Source organism: Protopterus annectens, chromosome 2.part1 (genome assembly GCF_019279795.1).
Source record: "Protopterus annectens isolate FY-2018-M chromosome 2.part1, PAN1.0, whole genome shotgun sequence".
NCBI classification, from domain to species: Eukaryota; Metazoa; Chordata; order Ceratodontiformes; family Protopteridae; genus Protopterus; species Protopterus annectens.
In genome coordinates this window covers 1,533,825,348-1,533,842,829 of record NC_056729.1, presented here as the reverse complement: position 1 = coordinate 1,533,842,829, position 17,482 = coordinate 1,533,825,348, and the positions used below count along the sequence as shown (strand labels likewise).

At 39.3% G+C, this 17,482-nt stretch overlaps 1 protein-coding gene across 3 annotated transcripts in view; it reads left to right on the top strand.

The window, feature by feature from the left end:
- The window catches only part of PLCH2 (phospholipase C eta 2), a 1,923,638-nt gene that overhangs the window by 1,619,471 nt on the left and 286,685 nt on the right, over nt 1-17,482 (top strand). For all 3 annotated transcript variants that reach the window (XM_044062990.1, XM_044062992.1, XM_044062991.1), the window contains exon 16: nt 1,653-1,835. In XM_044062990.1, the coding sequence (XP_043918925.1) occupies nt 1,653-1,835 (183 nt within the window). The remainder of the gene's footprint in view (nt 1-1,652; nt 1,836-17,482) is intronic.

The window sequence follows — 17,482 nt, the reverse complement described above, 5'->3', positions numbered from 1 at the left end:
AAAAAGATTTATAAAGTCTAAGAAATCAGAAAATATGAAGTCATTGTTTGTTAAGTTACATTACACCCAAACTTGAGTATGGAATAACAACATGGAAACCGTATAAGAAAACAAGCATAAGTAAACTAGAAAGAATACAGAGGAAATATACCAAGGGCATTCATGGATGTGAAAATTTAAGTTATTATGAAAGACTAAAATATCTGAACTTGTACAGTGTCTCTTATAGATATCTAACAGGAGATCTTATTCAGGTAGACAGGGCATTTAGAAACAACTACCTCTGGGAATGTTTGGGGTTATCAAAAAGTAGTAGAAATCATCAGAGAACCTACATAGAAGATCCTATAGGAATGATAAGGGTACTAATTGGTTTTCTGATAGAGTAGCTGATGCATGGAACAGACAACCAAATTACATTAAAAGAAGTATTAGTTTAGATATTTTTAAGAACAGCATGGACACTTTATGGGAACAAGTGTTTTGGTATATTGGCAAGCTAGAAGGGCATTAATGCCTGTGCTTGAAATATCTGTATGCATTTATGTATGTAAAGAAGTCAGTGAGCTATGTGATGAGTATAAATGCATCAGCATCTGATCACACACCTGGAACTAATCATGAGATAAAGATTTTCTGTTTATATGATGACTGACAAAAGTACAGAAAGGCTAACCAAAGGTGTGTATTTAAGGTGTTGCAAATGTAAAGGCACTGGAAATTAAGGTAGTAGTAAGGACAGGAAGCACTGAATGAATACATGTTTGCAGAAGAGGACTGATTCCTATTATTAGCAGAGTTTAATGCACATCTTCAAGTTAAGGAATATTTTCGGTCTGTTAATATAGAAGCAATGCAGGCATGGTGCACTAAACTATTGCTAGCAGTGATATCTCCATCTGATGAATTTCAAAAGAAAAGATATTTCTGAGGGTGAGTTTCCATATGTTTCTGTCAACTTCATATAGATGAAGATTCAACCCCCCCCCCCCCAAAAAAAAAGGTCAGAGTTTCAAATCGTATTTTTGTGTAGGGGAAAAGGCTCGGAAACTCCATTCTCATTTTTTATGAAATGTATGTCCATGGTGGCATAATCCCAGAGAAAACACAAAAAAATTGTAATTAGTCACTGCCATGATTCACATTTGGCAGTGATTTTCTGTGGTAAAACAACTCAACAAGTTTAACACTAGGAGATTGAAATCACTGAACTGAAGTCTTGTCCAGCTGATGCTTAGTGAAGAATAAGGTAGCATCTTGGCTGATGGGGTGGTTATACCTCACAGCCCCATGCAAAAGTGTACTGATGCCACATGCTGGTATTTGACATACCACACTCTGACACAACTACAGAACAGGTTACATATTTTAGAAGAAATGGGAAACTATTGTAGCTGGTCTTATTTCATTTTAAAGATACTGACAGTGCACTTAAGAACAGTGGAGATTTAACTGCATCTGCATTTCATCTAATTCCTTTGATCCACAAGCAAGTACACAACTTCTTTTGAAAAAAGTGTTTTTTTGTTCTATAATCCTATAGCCTGAGTACTGGAAAGGTTTGCTCATAACTGTCCTCCATTAGACTGTAAGAACATTGTTCATGCAAAATGGATATGTAACTCTAATGACTGTGTTTTCGTGGTCCACAGATGTGAGTAGTTGGCAGGTGTCTTCCTTCAGTGAGACAAAAGCACATCAGATAATTCAGCAGAAGCCAGTGCAGTTCATCAGATTTAACCAGCATCAACTCTCTCGTATCTATCCCTCATCTTATCGGGTAGACTCCAGCAACTTCAATCCCCAGCCTTTCTGGAACATGGGCTGCCAGCTTGGTATGTCATATTTGTTGACCATATTGTTTGCTTGGTTTTCTTTTTTATGTACATCATACCTGAATTTAACTAACAAAATTATTATACCACTATATGAAATGATTATGATCATAGCTGGAACTAAAAAAGTAGAAACATCAGTTTATTATTATTTTTTTTTAATATTTCCAGTATGTTTCATGTTTTCAGTATATTTCAAGACTCCATAGCAGGAGATCATGTCAGTCGCCCTGCTAGATAGGGGTCCAGGGAAGTAAATATTGTGGGAAGAAATATCCGGGGAATTGTTTGGCTAGGCCTGTATAGGCCCTAGGGCCGATAGCCTAGTACCAACCTATGAACTTATGCACCTAACAACCACTTGTATTGAAGGTGATCCCCTTTTTCTGCTTGTCCATCTGCTAGCAGTCTGTTCTCAGTTGATTCACTTATTGCCAGCCTGAATCTAAGAAACGTTCAGTGCCCAAACCCTGTATAATAGTAAGCTAAATGAGTGAAATGTAAAAGTGATCTTGAGGACAAACACCTCTTGAGAGCAGCTTTAAGCTGCTGCCCGACTAAAGCTTTGCAAAGCCTATGTAACAGACCAATTGAATGACACTAATTATAAGGGACACACATAGGTAGCCAATATCATGGTAGAAAATGAACCACACACCACATCCACATTCAAACCCACTACAGCTCCACAACATTAATAATGTTACTTCTTCATATAGTCTCCATCACATTTCTAATATCTGCGTATCTAATTACTTCCTTCCATGAGTTACACATTTCAGTTAACTACTCTCCCACATTACTCAGTATAATTCCCACATTACTCAGTATAACTAAAGAAACCAATACCCTTCCAACCTTCTTAATAATGCCTTACCTCTACAACTACTCCCTTACAAAGCCCTTCCCAATAAAATATCTTCCTACTTAACCTCTTCCTAATCTACTCAGTAAATATTTAAAGGTGATCTCAAAATTCGCCCAGCTAATCCTATGCAAACTCTCTCTACTCTTTCAGTCTGGTGACATACAGCCTAACCCTGGCCTACAGTTAGACTCCCAACCTATTCTTTTACTTAATAATGCCAACCAATAAAACTACATAAAGCAAACCCATAAAAGTGCTGACTTACTAATCTTGAACATTAACCTAAGAAGCACCCTAAATAAAATTGAGCAACTCCATGCTACCATCAGTTTATATACCCCTAACATAGTCATTCAAAGCAAAACCTGGTAAAAGCCGCACATCAAAAACAGTGAACTTCTTACCCAAGGTTGTAATGTTCGTAAAACAGATACTGGTATCACAATTATCTATAAAGATACACTCAGTCTAAAACAAATAGACAGCTACCCATCTGATCCACACAACTCTGAAGTACTTGTAGCCAACCTTCAACTAAGCAATAACAAAAACATTATCATCACCACAGCCTACACTCCCCCCCCCCAGGCAAAAAGTCTATGATAATCAAAAATCTCCTAAATTGAGCGTCTTCTGCCTTTAACTATGAGACAGTAATTGCCAGTGATTTAAACCTAGACTGGTCATCCTGTTCCTCTGAAACCCATCAAACCACATTAACCTTTCTGGCTTTTCCCAAATAATTAATTCCCCCACTAGGATTGACAAACACAGAAAAAAAAAACAGTCCACACTCTACTGGATTATCAGTAATAGACCCTCCTTATGCCAACACTGTGGGTGTCTCCCAGACACCTTCAATGATCACATACCCACCTACCTCCTAAGACACAAAGTAAACCCTAAAAAATTAATCACTTACAAGCACCTTCACAATAAAAAGAATTTCTCCACTGATATTTTTATCTGCCTCTTAAAATAATGTAACTGGTCCCCACTAAAATACCTCTAATTAAACTGGTCCCCACTAAAATACCTCTAATTAGATGATGCAACTCAATACTTTAACAACACATTCATAAAAACCCTACATAATGTAGCCTCTGTCAGGAAAATCCATGTAAAAACTAAACCTACCCCTTGGCTAACAAAACACACTAAACTTATCATGACACAACGAGATAAGGCTTGGTCCCACTACCTAGCTAACAAAAACCAAACAAACCTCCAAAGCTACCAACAATTAAGAAACACAGTCAAGAAGCAAATAAAAATAGACAAGACTGTACTACTCCATAACCCAACAGAAATATCAAAATAACTCCCAGAAATTATGGGTCTCTATATACCAACTACTCAACCCAAAACATTCCTCTACCCCTAACCCCTCTACACCATACGCCACTGAAAGCATAACCTCTCAATTCAACTCCCATTTCACTAATTCCATCCTGTCCCTACTTGACCAAAATGCCACCAAACCACTGACTGTACCTACCACTTCTACCAACAATCCAGTAGCATTTAGCCTTAAACCGATACCTACAAGATACATCAATAAACTTCTCCATAGACTTAAATTTTCCACACTAGCAGAGGACCAGCTTCCCTCATGCCATTTCTTACCCGGTCTCCATACTAATAAATTGGTCCATTGCCGAACAATATGTTCCAAACTCTGAAAGATATTCCATATCATTCCTGTACACACAGGAGACACCTCAACACTACTGTCAAACTACAGACCTATTGTTTAACCCCCCCCTTGCTAAAATTCTCCAGAAGAGTGCACACTCCCAAATTCTTCCTTATCTCCGCAACAATAACCTTATCTGAGATGCACAGCATGGCTTCAGACCGAATCATAACACCACAGCCGCCCTAATCAGCTTCACAAATATGATAAACAAGTCTCAAAACAATAGCCTTTATGTTTCCTTAGTCTTCCTAGACATATCAAAAGCATTTGACACTGTCTCACACCAAAAACTACTACACTTTCATGTTTCCACAGCTACTTGTCAGACAGCAAGCTGTTAAATGGCTACATGAAATATCATCACTATTACCAGTCTCAGTGAGGCTACCCCAAGGTTCCATTCTTGGTCCACTTCTCTTAACAATCTTTACTAATGCTCTCAACTCCTCAACCACATTAGCTAGCATCATACTTTATGCAGATGATTCTACACTCATCTGCTCAACTACCTCAATCCCATAACTTTTGCAAAAAACACAAATGGCTTTTACAAACAGAGAACGCTACCTTTCCACCAATCAACTAATACTAAACTCTAACAAGACCAAATTACTATTCTTTTCCACCAGTAAAGTAGCTCAACCACTCACTCCATTTGCCATCTACTCTACCACCAACACCACAATTGAGCCAGTAGACCATAGCAAACTACAGTAAACTCTCAGTTAATGATTGTGTCATTTGGATTGAGTAATGCACCACCTTAATTGATATAAGATTTTTCATAAGTTCATAGGTTCATACTAGGCTTTCTGCCCTAGGGCATTTATAAGCCTAGCCAGAGTGTGTTTGGCTTTCGCCACCCATTTTAAATGAATTTTGCTATGCCCTTTTTCAAGGTTAGTATACTGTGCCTGTCTAACAGTGACACAGAAGTGATACCGGGGTAAACCTACTATCTCTCATCCACTCATCAAGATTCCTCTTGAAGAGAGTCAATGAGGGACTCTGCCTAACCTGGACTGAGATTTTATTCCAGAGTAAAGGGAGCCTCTGGGTTATGAATCTGTCCCTCCAGCATGTCCTATTTATTTCAGTGCTGAGGTTCAAGTCTCTTGAGCGCGTAGCTCGATGGGATTTGGATTTTCTGAGGTGCAGCATGTCCATTAATTCCGGGTTGGACATGGCTTTATATGTCAGGCACAGATCGCCTCTGAGCAGGCGGTATGCCACTGAGTAGAGCTGGAGTTTCTTTAACCAGGCAGCATATGGCATCTGTTTGAGCTCTTTGATCCTCTTGGTGAGGTACTTTTGGGGTCTTTCCAGTTGCTGCAGGTGTCTGGTAAGGTACATCCCAAAAGGGGCATTGTACTCAATTATGGGCCTGATGAGGGATGAGTAAAGAGGCACGATGACCTCCCCTGATCTAGATGTGAATCCCTTCATGATTAGGTGGGCTATATAAAATGTTTTTCTAACCACTTTGGCAACGTGGGCTATATAAAATGTTTTTCTAACCACTTTGGCAACGTGGTTGTCAAATGAGAGATTGCTATCAACTTGGGTCCCCAGGTCCCTAATTACTTCTTCCATACTTAATGGATTACCACCTATGTGGTAATTTGTGGGCACTTTGTTTTTGCCAAAGGGGATGACTATATACTTTTTGGCGTTTAGCTTGAGGCCATGGCTCTGGCACCAGTTGTCTGTTTCTATGAGGCCCTTTTGTAGGATGCTTGTGTCAGCTGGAGAGTTGATTATGGCACCCAGTTTGCAGTCATCTGCGAACTTGGTCAGCCACAGTCCTTCCGTGTTAGCCTGTACCTCTGAGAAATATATACCGAACAAGAGAGGTCCCAGGACTGAGCCTTCTGGGATGCCACTTGTAACTGGTTTGGAGTCTGACATGGCTCCAGCAATTCTAACCATTTGGGTTCTGTCCTTGAGCCAGTTTGCAACCCATCTATTGACATAGGGGTTTATATTTAAGCTGGTGAGCTTATCTATAATGCCCGAGTGGGGTATTGTATCGAAGGCATTTGCAAGGTCCAGGTAGGCTGTGTGGACCACCTTCCCCTCGTCAATGGCCTTGGTGACTGTTTCAAAGAAATCAACCAGGTTTAAGAGGCAGGATCTGCCCTTAACAAAGCCAAACTGGGTAGGATCCAGTGTCTGTAGGTCCCCAATATCTTTATTTATGAGGTCCATGATGATCCTTTCCATAGCTTTGCAGACAAAGCTAGTCAGGCCTATGGGGCGCTAGTTTCCAGGATCCGTTGAGGCACCACCTTTGTGGAGAGGGACCACTGTTGCTGTACGCTACTCTTTGGGTACATATCCTGTAGTAAAGCTGAGATTGAACAATAGTTTTATGTTTGGGTTTAGTTCTTCTTGGAGTTCATGTAGGACGCAGCCCGGGACACCGTCTGGTCCCATTGATGCTGTGTTTTTTGCTTTGGAGAGGGCGGCTCTTACCTGAGCATCTGAGATGTCAGGGGGGCAGCACTCTGCTGGGATAGATATTTGTCCTTTTGGTGGGGAAAGGGGGGAGAAGTTTGCGCAGAACCTGTCAGCTAGGATGTTGGCAATGTCTGTGGGTTCGGTGTATTTTTTGTCATTTTGGACTAATTCTGAGCATATCTGGGAATTCCCACCCAGGTTCCTAACATAACTAAAGAAAGCCTTGTGATTATCCTTAGTGTCCTGTATAATTTTTCTCTCGAAGCTGGCCTTAGACGATTTTATGAGTGCCCATAGTTTTTTGTTAATACTGATCAGAGATGCCTTCCCTTTTTGGAATTTTGCTCTATCATGTAGTAGCTTCCTCCTTCTATTGTATAGTTTGTTTATGGCTGGGGTCCACCAGACAGGACGCCTAACTTTGGAGGATTGGGTCTTGGTTTTATTTGGGGTTGCATGATCCATGCATTCTTGAAGGTGTTCATAGAATGCGTTTATAAAGGATTCAGCGGTCTGGGCCGTATTTTCCACAGGCCCGGGGGCTTTGAAGGATTCCACCTCGGTTTTGAGGAGAGTGAATTTTGCTTTAGAGAAGTTTTTCACTGTGGTTTTCTGGGCAGGGGCTGGGGTTGGGATGTGAATATCTAGTGAGCTTAGTTTATGGGCTGATCTTACCAGTGAGGGATACACTTCTGGTCTGGGGCATAGAGTCCCCATGTTGGTGATGATCAGGTCCAGTATGATTTCCCCTCTTGTGGGAGTGGCAACAAGTTGTTCCATAGCATTTGAGTTTATAAATTCTAGGAACCTTCGGGCTAGGGTGTTGGAGCTAGAGTAATGCTCCCAGTCTATGTTTTGGTAGTTGAAGTCGCCCAGTAGAATGGTGTTTGGAGAGACCTTCATATTTTCCAGTGTTCTCAGGAAGGCCGAGTGGGGTTCCTGGGTTTGGGAGGGTGGACTGTAGCAGGCTATAAACTGGAAGGCAGTTTTACCCACTGTTAGTTGCACATGGATAGTCTCTGATGCTTTGTGCTGTGCCGCCAACCTGGAGGTGTGGGTATCTTTGACGAATATTGATACTCCCCCTCCTTTTGTGGTTCGGTCCAAGTTTTGGGGCCGAAAAACATGGTATGAGGTATAACCTGGTAGTGTTGGGGTGCTCTCGGGAGCCTTGAACCAGGTTTCTGTTACTGCACAGATATCGATGTTCTCCATGCTAAGGAGAGTTTCAAGTGCGTGCATCTGGAGGTTTAGACTTCTGGCATTGAGTAGCATTACTCTTAGTTTCTTATCCCTTGTGATACCTATGGAGGTGGGTTTGTCTTTTGAGCCTTACCTAAAAAAGGCACTATGGGGGTAGCAAGAGCCTTCGCCAATATCCAAAAGCCCAGGGGTGACAAGTGCAAGCCATCCCTAGCAAAGCATCGTGGCTTGTCGAGCATATCATCCCAGACAGACAGGCATTGGATCCCCTTTGAATGACACCAATACTTAAGCCAATTGTTGAAATTGATCATCTTGTCTTCATATTGTGGCATCATTCTTGGTGAAGGTAAGATGCTACTCAAGGTCAGGGTCATACCGGCCTGGGCTGCATGCTCAGAGAGCTCCTCTATGTCTCTTTTCATGTAGTCCAGGGAGGTACGTCTCAGGTCATTCACACCAGCATGGACAATGACTGAGTCATATTTGTACTTGCCTTGGAGTGACCTGAGTGCTTATGTTTTGAATCCTACTATACTGCTATTCTAAATTAGCACCAGAATTGCTTGTTGGTCTCAAACCCAGTGAAAAGAAAGCATTGTCTACTTTTAAGCGGGACTGAAATTCAAGCACTGCATACTCTGCACCTGAAATTAATACTATCTGGTGGAGAATTATGGCAGCGTGGAAATGTACTTTCAATGCTTTCTTTTCACTGGGTTTGAGACCATCTTATGCCTTGTAGTTGTTTCGTAGTAGTATAAAGGTTATGCTGTATAGTTATTTACTGAGTACATATTAATGTAAAAACCCATCTTTTGAGACGTGTGACCTTTGAGAAGTTATTGACCCTGTGGGTGCACTCGCCAGTTAGCAATTGTGGTTTTGCATAGACTAAAGTGATGTTTTTGAGTTTAATACTGCACAACCTTCAGAGAGAGTACAAAAACACAGAATAATAGTTTCTCTAGTTATGGAGAGCCTACTGTCTAATATGTACTGTACACTGCTTCTTGGGAACACTGCTGAAGAACTTTTATTTGTAATGTACTTGGTTTTTTTATGGGTCCCTGTTAGCCTGGTTAGAATTTAGTAGACACTACTATATTAGCAGCAAACAGACACAAGGTTAATATTGGACACACATGTTATAACTACCCTCACATTATTCTTGTAAAAGTTTTATTCACAAAATTTTCCACTGAATTCTCTCTCTTCTTCCCTACAGTTTATTTAGCAGTCCTAGATCGATGGTTTCCCACACAGTGCCATTCTTGCAACCTTACTGCTGCATGAAGGCTCTTTATTATTGACTGCTTTCCATGGAAAACTGATTCCTAACATCAAAAAGTGCCCAAACCGTTCATACCATTAAAGTGTATGTGAGCAGTTTTTATTAACAATTCCTCCTGGTAAATCTACTTAAGGTGTATGCACTGGATAGCTGCCATTGCCCGCCCCCACTCTCTTAGTATTAACTCTTCTGTCTGTCCTTAGTTTACTAATCCCCCACTCATTCAGTTTTCAGCATAATTATAGTATTCTGGAAATATAAATTGAAAATATTATTATTCCAGCCAGGCTTTTAATTACTGTATTTCAATATTAAAATCAAATCAATACAGTGCTCATGGTATGGCATAGTATAGATTACAGTATTTGTCAGGCGTATTTTTAATAGAAACTCTCAAGCAACCAGAAAATATATTTATCCAGCATCGACCAGTCCCCATGGGTGCTGAATAACTGAGAGTTTACTGTACTAGGTGTTACCTTTGACAAATCCCTCAGTTGCGACCTGCACATATCACTAACAATCAAAAAGGTCCACATAAAACTTGGGTCACTCTACAGAGCCAGACCATTACACACCGACTCACCAAATCTGCCATTGTCGAAACCCATGTATTATCTTCACTGTTATATGCCTCCTGATTTTTGCAAACTTAAGGAAATCAAATCTAACTAAACTGGAAGCCTGCTGCAACAAAATAGCTAGTTTTGCCTCCAACCTTCCGTACAAAACACATCATTGCTCAGCACTACACAAACTAGGCTGGTTGTAACTCCCTAACCTATTGCACCTCAACCAAATGAAAATCTGTCATTCTATCATCTACCAGTCAGACAAATGTGCTTCCCTGAAAAATGTAGTGAAACCCTATACTAACAACAGGACCATTTGCCCATTCCACATACTTCTTCTAGAAGTCACTAAAGCCATTAATAGCTATGGAGATGCCTTATTCTCAAACAACATCTCCAAAATTTGGAACTCGATACTTGGCACAGCTAACTCCTCCAAATTCAAAAGTCGTCTCAAAGCCTACTTGTCTGCAAACTAGCCGGTCTCCTGCTTATCATCAGGATGAGCCTTTAGTTTTATTTTATTCTAGTCTTTATTTCATCCTCTATCTCTCCCCTAACACTTATTTTATTCTAGTCTTTAAATCATCCTCTATCTCTCCCCCTAACACTTATTTTTCTTGTTAGCATTCTTATTTTTTTCTCTTCTCCCCTCAATCTCATGTACAACTTCTTTTACTATTTCTTATCTACTCATAAAGACTTTCAGCTTTTCCCGGTTAGGGGTCACCACAGCGGAACTCTGGTCCACTCATGATTGGGAATGGATTTGTTTTACGGTGCTGAGTTGCCAGCCCAGCTCCCAACCTTCCACGAAGGCACGCCCATTCATGCTTGTACCTACCTGCATGTCTTTAATGTCACTCAACCACAGGGAGGACATGCAGACTCCACAAAGAAGACACTCCAGCTGAGAATCAAACGGGAGAACTTCTTGCTGTGAGGCGGCAACGCTAACCGCTGCACCACCGTATTAGAATTACTTAATTCTGGTAAGAATATCAATCCCTTCCCAGGCAGAAATACTTTATTGGAAGCAAGCACTTTTAGAAAAAAATATATTAATCAGCTATTATAAAGTGTAATATGTTTGCTTTATAATCCTATTGCATTATTTTCTAATACTGTTGTTGCACCATCTCAGTGTAATATGTATTGCTAGTTATTCTGTAACCTCCTGTCTATTTTGTCTTCCTTCTTATATCTCTGCCTTTTTATACCATCTCAATTTCAATATTTATCTGCTGCTGATAATGTACCAATATATATTTGCTACTGATTATGTAAACTCTTGTTTTATACATTTTTTGGTCTTTGTTACCACTGTTTTTTAAAAAAAAAATGTAATATTGAAGCTTTTCTCTCCGGGCCTCCACTGAAAACGAGCATTTTTTGGCTCAGTAGGACACTCTTGGTAAAGAAATGTAAAATAAATAAATAACTAAATAAAAATGTGCCACAAATATAATTGGTGCTAGAGACCATCACTATCAGTGCCAACAGTGCATGTTCACCTGGATGGCAAATAAATTGGACCATCACTGTCAACCCTAACAGTACATTTTCTGCTGGATTGCAAATACAGTGGTTTGCCTGTTTCACATCAAAAATGTGAGACAGTATTGATCAGCATTAAAAAGTTCACTCACAAAATTGCTACTGCTACTACAAAAACTGGACCTCAGAACTTAATGTACCACTCTAGGCATGCTTTTTGGTTATACTTCTATGCTACCTAGTTTGGTGGGCTGCTTCCACAAGCCTCATATACTTATGCATATTGTTTCCAAGACCATTCAGCCGTGGAGGAAAAAGAATAATTTGAGATACAAGTCTTGATCACGGAGATGACAATTTTATGATCTACCTTTAGAGTGCCAATTATTAATGCATCACAGTTCTAGCTAACACCTAGCCTGCCAACAAATTACTTGTAAGCTTGATGAGACTGAGATGATATATGTAACTAAGGTATTAAAAGAAAAAAAAACAGACACCTAAATGGAAGAAAACATTATTCCTTATTCTTAAACTCAATGGAAATGTGTGCGGAAAGCTGTAGGCATTTATGTTGTTTTGCTGTTATTTTTTCTTTATTTTAATTGCATTTTGATTGATCACAAACATCTTTATTTAAGAGAGTATTGAGCTGTTAGCATTGAATGTATGAAACACAAAATAACCTTTACTAGTACTAGCAACTTTGGAGACAAATGTATATGACACTACCAAGTACAACTTAAAGCTGTCATAAATATGAAGAGGCATTTCAAATATACCTTTATGTTATTTACTTATTAACCTGATAGATGGTTTGGTCTAAGTATACTTTTCAGCCAAGACAGAGACTAAACAGGCACAATGAAAGTATACATTTCATATTCTAAACACATTAGGAAAGCATACTATCATACTCCACAATAAAGATAGATTTTTGCTTCAATTAAATAAAAAGAAAAAACCCACAGTGGTCAAAATAAGTGTATAAAATGTTTAAAGTATAAATATTTAATTAGATGTGTTTATTTTACAACTGCTGAGCTGCTGTACTAAGGCAAATAATTTAATGGACTGCACAAAGAATATAAAGAAAATGCATAATTATTTGCAACTGTCCAGAATACCCCCATTTATTAACTCAATTAATCAAAATGGTCAAGTGTTGGTATTAAGGGTTGGAATGCTGGCATAATGATTAAAGTGTTTACCTTACAGACACAAAGTGCAGGGTTTGATTCTCACATTAGATAATTGGCTAGGCTGAAAATGGCTCACAAGGGCAGTTAGCCTAGTACCAGTCTATGAACCTATAAGAGAGCAGGAGTGGTAGAAGCATGCATTTGTAATAGGAATGGTTTTTACTGTGATGATGTGAGGTATTCCCAGTCAATGTGTAATATATACCAGCATAGCTAGCTGGAGCTTTGCAAAGAATTATGTCATTTGTATATCAAACTGATTTGTACAGGTGGTTGTGTTAAAAATGTACCAACAATGGGTCCTACTGGACAGAAAAGAAATACACCTGTATATTAGACTTTATTGTAACTGTTAAAATGAATATATTGTAACAGGATCCTGGAAGACAAGTTTTTAATCTCAGTCCAGCTAACTTTGAAAAATTGTCTGATATTGAATTACTTGTTTAGGCCATAAAGATTGTATCTTACATTTCTGATTGCAGCCAAAGACAAAATGTCTGTGAAAAACAGGACTAGGAATCCCACTGTATTGTTCTTAGGGGTGAACTAATTGATACCCTGGAAGGGTGTAAGTTTTTGAAATTGTTTTGTAGCTTCCAGATACTATAATGCATCTTAGCAAAGCTCTATGTTTATGTATTATGACATGTAAGTGCTAGATTCTGGTTCAGCTTCTAGTAAAGGGGGTAGTGTGGGAACCAGAGTCAGATGACCAGATATGTGTGATGTCATTCTTTAAGCCCGCACTGTTTTAATACTAGATGAGACAGAAGTCTTAGGGCAATCTGTTTGTGAAACCTGACAAAGAAGGACCCCGCACACCTACTTCATCTTGTCTTACTCTAGTAAGTGAACTAGGGAACAATAATTCTTTAGATCAGTCAGGAAAATACTGTGAGATTAGTTAAGTATTATTTTCTGTATCTGTGTGAATCTTTCCTTCAGTTATTTTTAATATTTGTTGTGATTGAAACTCTGGTGCTTGTTGTAAATATATATTTAGTATTTTCATGTTCTTTTATTATTTGTTATTAAATATATTTAAACTTTTCATTGTGGTTGGACTTTTAGAGAATATTTTAACCTTTAAGAGTACGCATCTTTATTTGGTGACACTGTGACCACTCCTGAGAGCCTTGCTGCATTGGTCAAATACTACCATTTTTATTAGTATTAATTTTACTCAGTAAAATTGGATACTGTTGTAACAGCCTTAGAGTAGCTGGCTTTGGAGTATTCTGGGGGCAGTATTTACCTTATAGTAGTCTGGGCAGAGGGGGCATAGCTGATAAGTATGTGCCAGCCTTTCCCAGGTGTGTGTGTGAAAATCAAATGTGAGTGGGTGTGTCAGCTACTTGGAGAAGGGATACAGAGCACTGGTTTCACAGACAGGGTGGTGGAGGAATTGGCTTGGAACACTCAACTGAGGACTCAGCTCTACAGCTGTGGTCAGTGTGGGGTCTTATTTGGAACCTGGTGAGAGAGAGTGAAACCCAGCTCCATAACATGAGTGTGTTCCCTGTGTGCTCTTAAGGGAAAACATGCTTGGTACAGAGAGATGCATCTGGAAATACTGTGTGTATTTATTTATTTTTCCAAGTGAGCATCTCTCACCAGTGTCTGTGTTGAGGACTGAGGCTCCTTGACTACTGGCCCAGAGGAGGGACATCACAGTTACAAATCTCCTTTAGGTTAACATTGAAGTGTGAAAAAGATTACTTGACCATTGAGCCATTTGATTGCAGTTAAAAAATCCTAGTTAAGCAATCATGAAAAACATAACATACCTAGCTGTATACATCTTTAAGTAGACCCCCTAAAAGTTCATGCCTCCCTTCACTTGTTTTAAAGTGTGTAAACTGTACATTTTAATAGACTCTGAACACTTGGCACCAACACTGTAATTATTAACATCGTTAAGGGTGTTAGTGGAAAATAATTGGATGCATTTTGTGTTAAAAATACTGCTGAGAAGGAAAATGAGGGAGTTTAGTTGAAGTGTTAAAATTTGGTCCTCTATTTGGTAGGGTAAATATTTGAAATGTTGGAACCTACTAGAATGACTCCCAAAATAGTGAGATTGAATGGCAGAAATGACAGACTTGTATAAATCAAGTTTGAGATGCCATTTCTCAGAATATTCCCTTTTCTCCAAGATATGGCTATGTCAGAGTTTGTATGTTTAAGTTTGGGGGGTGTCGAGGGCTTGTCCCCTCCCACACACAAATACATTTAAAGGAGAAGATTTTTTGAGATTCGTGCTTCTGTTGTGTTTTCAGTCTTTTTTTTCAGCTTGTCGGCACTCAGCATTTCAAGTGCTGACATTTCAATAGGGAGCTGTTTATTGTGGGCTAATGTAATAATTTTGAAAATCTTAGCTAGAATGAGTATATATGATAATTGCGGTCCAGAGCAAGAAAACACTAAGTGTAATAATTTGTGTGATTTTGTATGATCATAATTAAATGAAGCTATATTAGTGGATAGGTGAATGGGTAGTGGTTTATGTTAGTTATGGTAAATTTACTTCAGTTGTCAAGATTAGTAAACAGAAGTTGACATAGAAAAAAATGAAAATTTGTTGTGGCGATGGCAGTCTTTCAGTTATATGAAGTAGGATTAATGTACAATAGATAACATGTTTGACAGAGTAGGGGCAAGATGGATTGGCAAGTTAAATGTTTTAAAATGGCTTAAAAGAGAAAGAAGTGTGCAAGTGTGATATGACAGTGTTTTATTATACAGTGTTCCCCTTGATGAGGACCATCTGCAGCATTTATTGGGCACAGATCTATATAAAGAATATTTAAAAGAAAGGTGGTGAAGGGATCTTGTAAAAAGCAATATAGTATAATGGGGGGAAGTGGTGGGGGAGGTTTGCAGAATTGTATTTTCTAAAAGTAATAGGTCAGGCATGCCTGCCTCTACACTGATTGAGGGCTTTGAAGATGTTAGATGCACTTAAGATAAGATGCGGTATTGGCATTCTCAGCATGAACATCCATACCGCAAAAGAAATGAAGAATGATAAAGTATGGTGTTCATAAAAATAGGCTTTTTATCTTTTTTGGAAAGACACAGACATTTGTTTGTGCAGTGATATGAATGACATATGAAATATGACAAAATATACAGCTATGGATATCATGATCCTATGCTGTATTTAGAAAAGAAGACATATACAATGTACAATTATGTGTACCTTAAGAGCACTAAAATAAGTGTGTGCAATTAGGGTAATGCCACTGATGACTATTTAAATAAATTGAATAATGAAAAAATACATTTTAATTTAAAGTAGATGTGGCTTATATGAAGTGATTTGTCCATATGTTTTTGTTTTCAAGATAAATAAATAAGATTAAAAAATGAAATTTAAACTAAAAAAGACAGAGTAGTGTTCATTCACCTGTACCAATGAAAGGATTTCCAAGTATAATAGGCTTTTTGGCTGGAATGCACAATGTACTAGCAGGGTGAGAGGAATGATTGTTGAAGTGTCATTCTGTAGGGGTCCATTTCTACACCAAGTGACAGTGGTCATAAAGAGTAGTGATATCTGCATTGCTTACTGTACTTATTTCCTTGTTTCACTTGAAAGAAAGTTACTGTTTGTCGTTTTTGCATTTAGTTACTTGTAACACATTGCACTCAAGTTACCTGGCACTTGCTCACTAAAGCAATTATATAAGTCAGCACTAAAAATTAAAAGCACTACACCCTCACTCCCCACTGGCCCTTGTTTTCAATTAAGGATTTCCCAATATTATTCTAGCATGTCCAAACGTCAGTTGTCAATCTCCTCTCCGGTCCAGCTGGTGAATCTGGGAATCTTGAGGCAATGTTATAACTGCCTCATGTACACAGACAACCCTCTCCTCCTCCCACATAACACAAATACTTGCGAGAGATGCAGCTATTTAGCCAAAGTGGAGGCTGAGCTCTCTCAACTCAGGTCTGGCAAGACCAGACAGGAGGAGAAGGCAACTACACACACCACAAAACCAGCCTCACATAATGCTACCACTCCACTGAATCAAACACATAAACACCCAAAGACATACTCGGAGGCTCTGAGTAAAAATTTACCTAAACAGCAGAGGCCTCCAAAGCAGACACCCAAACAACTGCTACCTCAAGACACCCCACAAGCAACACATAAACCACAAAAGCAGTGTGCAAAGCAGTCACAGCCCTTAAGGCCAAATACAACACCAAACATACTTGTCATAGGTGACTCCATAGTCAGACACACTGACGTCCCACTCACCAGGCTGAACAAGGAGAGGGTCACAGTAAGCTGCCTATCGGGCTAGAATCCGCCACATAACACAAGCACTCGGGTCACTCCACGGCAAGTACAAATATGACACAGTCATTGTCCATGCTGGTGTGAACGACCTGAGACGTACCTCCCTGGACTACATGAAAAGAGACATAGAGGAGCTCTCTGATTATGTAGCCCAGGCAGGTATGACCCTAACCCTGAGCAGTATCCTTCCTTCACCAAGAATGATGCCACAATATAGAGACAAGATGATCAGCTTTAACAATTGGCTTAATGTCTGGTGTCATTCAAAGGGGATCCAGTGTCTGTCTGCCTGGGATGACATGCTTGACAAGCCACGCTGCTTCAAGGGCGGCTTGCACCTGTCACCCCTGGGATTCCGGATATTGGCTAAGGCTCTTGCCACCCCCATAGTGCCTTTTTTAGGCAAGGCTCAAATTCTAAACCTACCACCCTAGAAAACAAAAATGGGAAGAAACTGAGGGTAATGCTGCTCAATGCCAGAAGTCTAAATCTCAAAATGCACGCACTCGAGGCCCTTCTCAGTATGGAGAACATCGA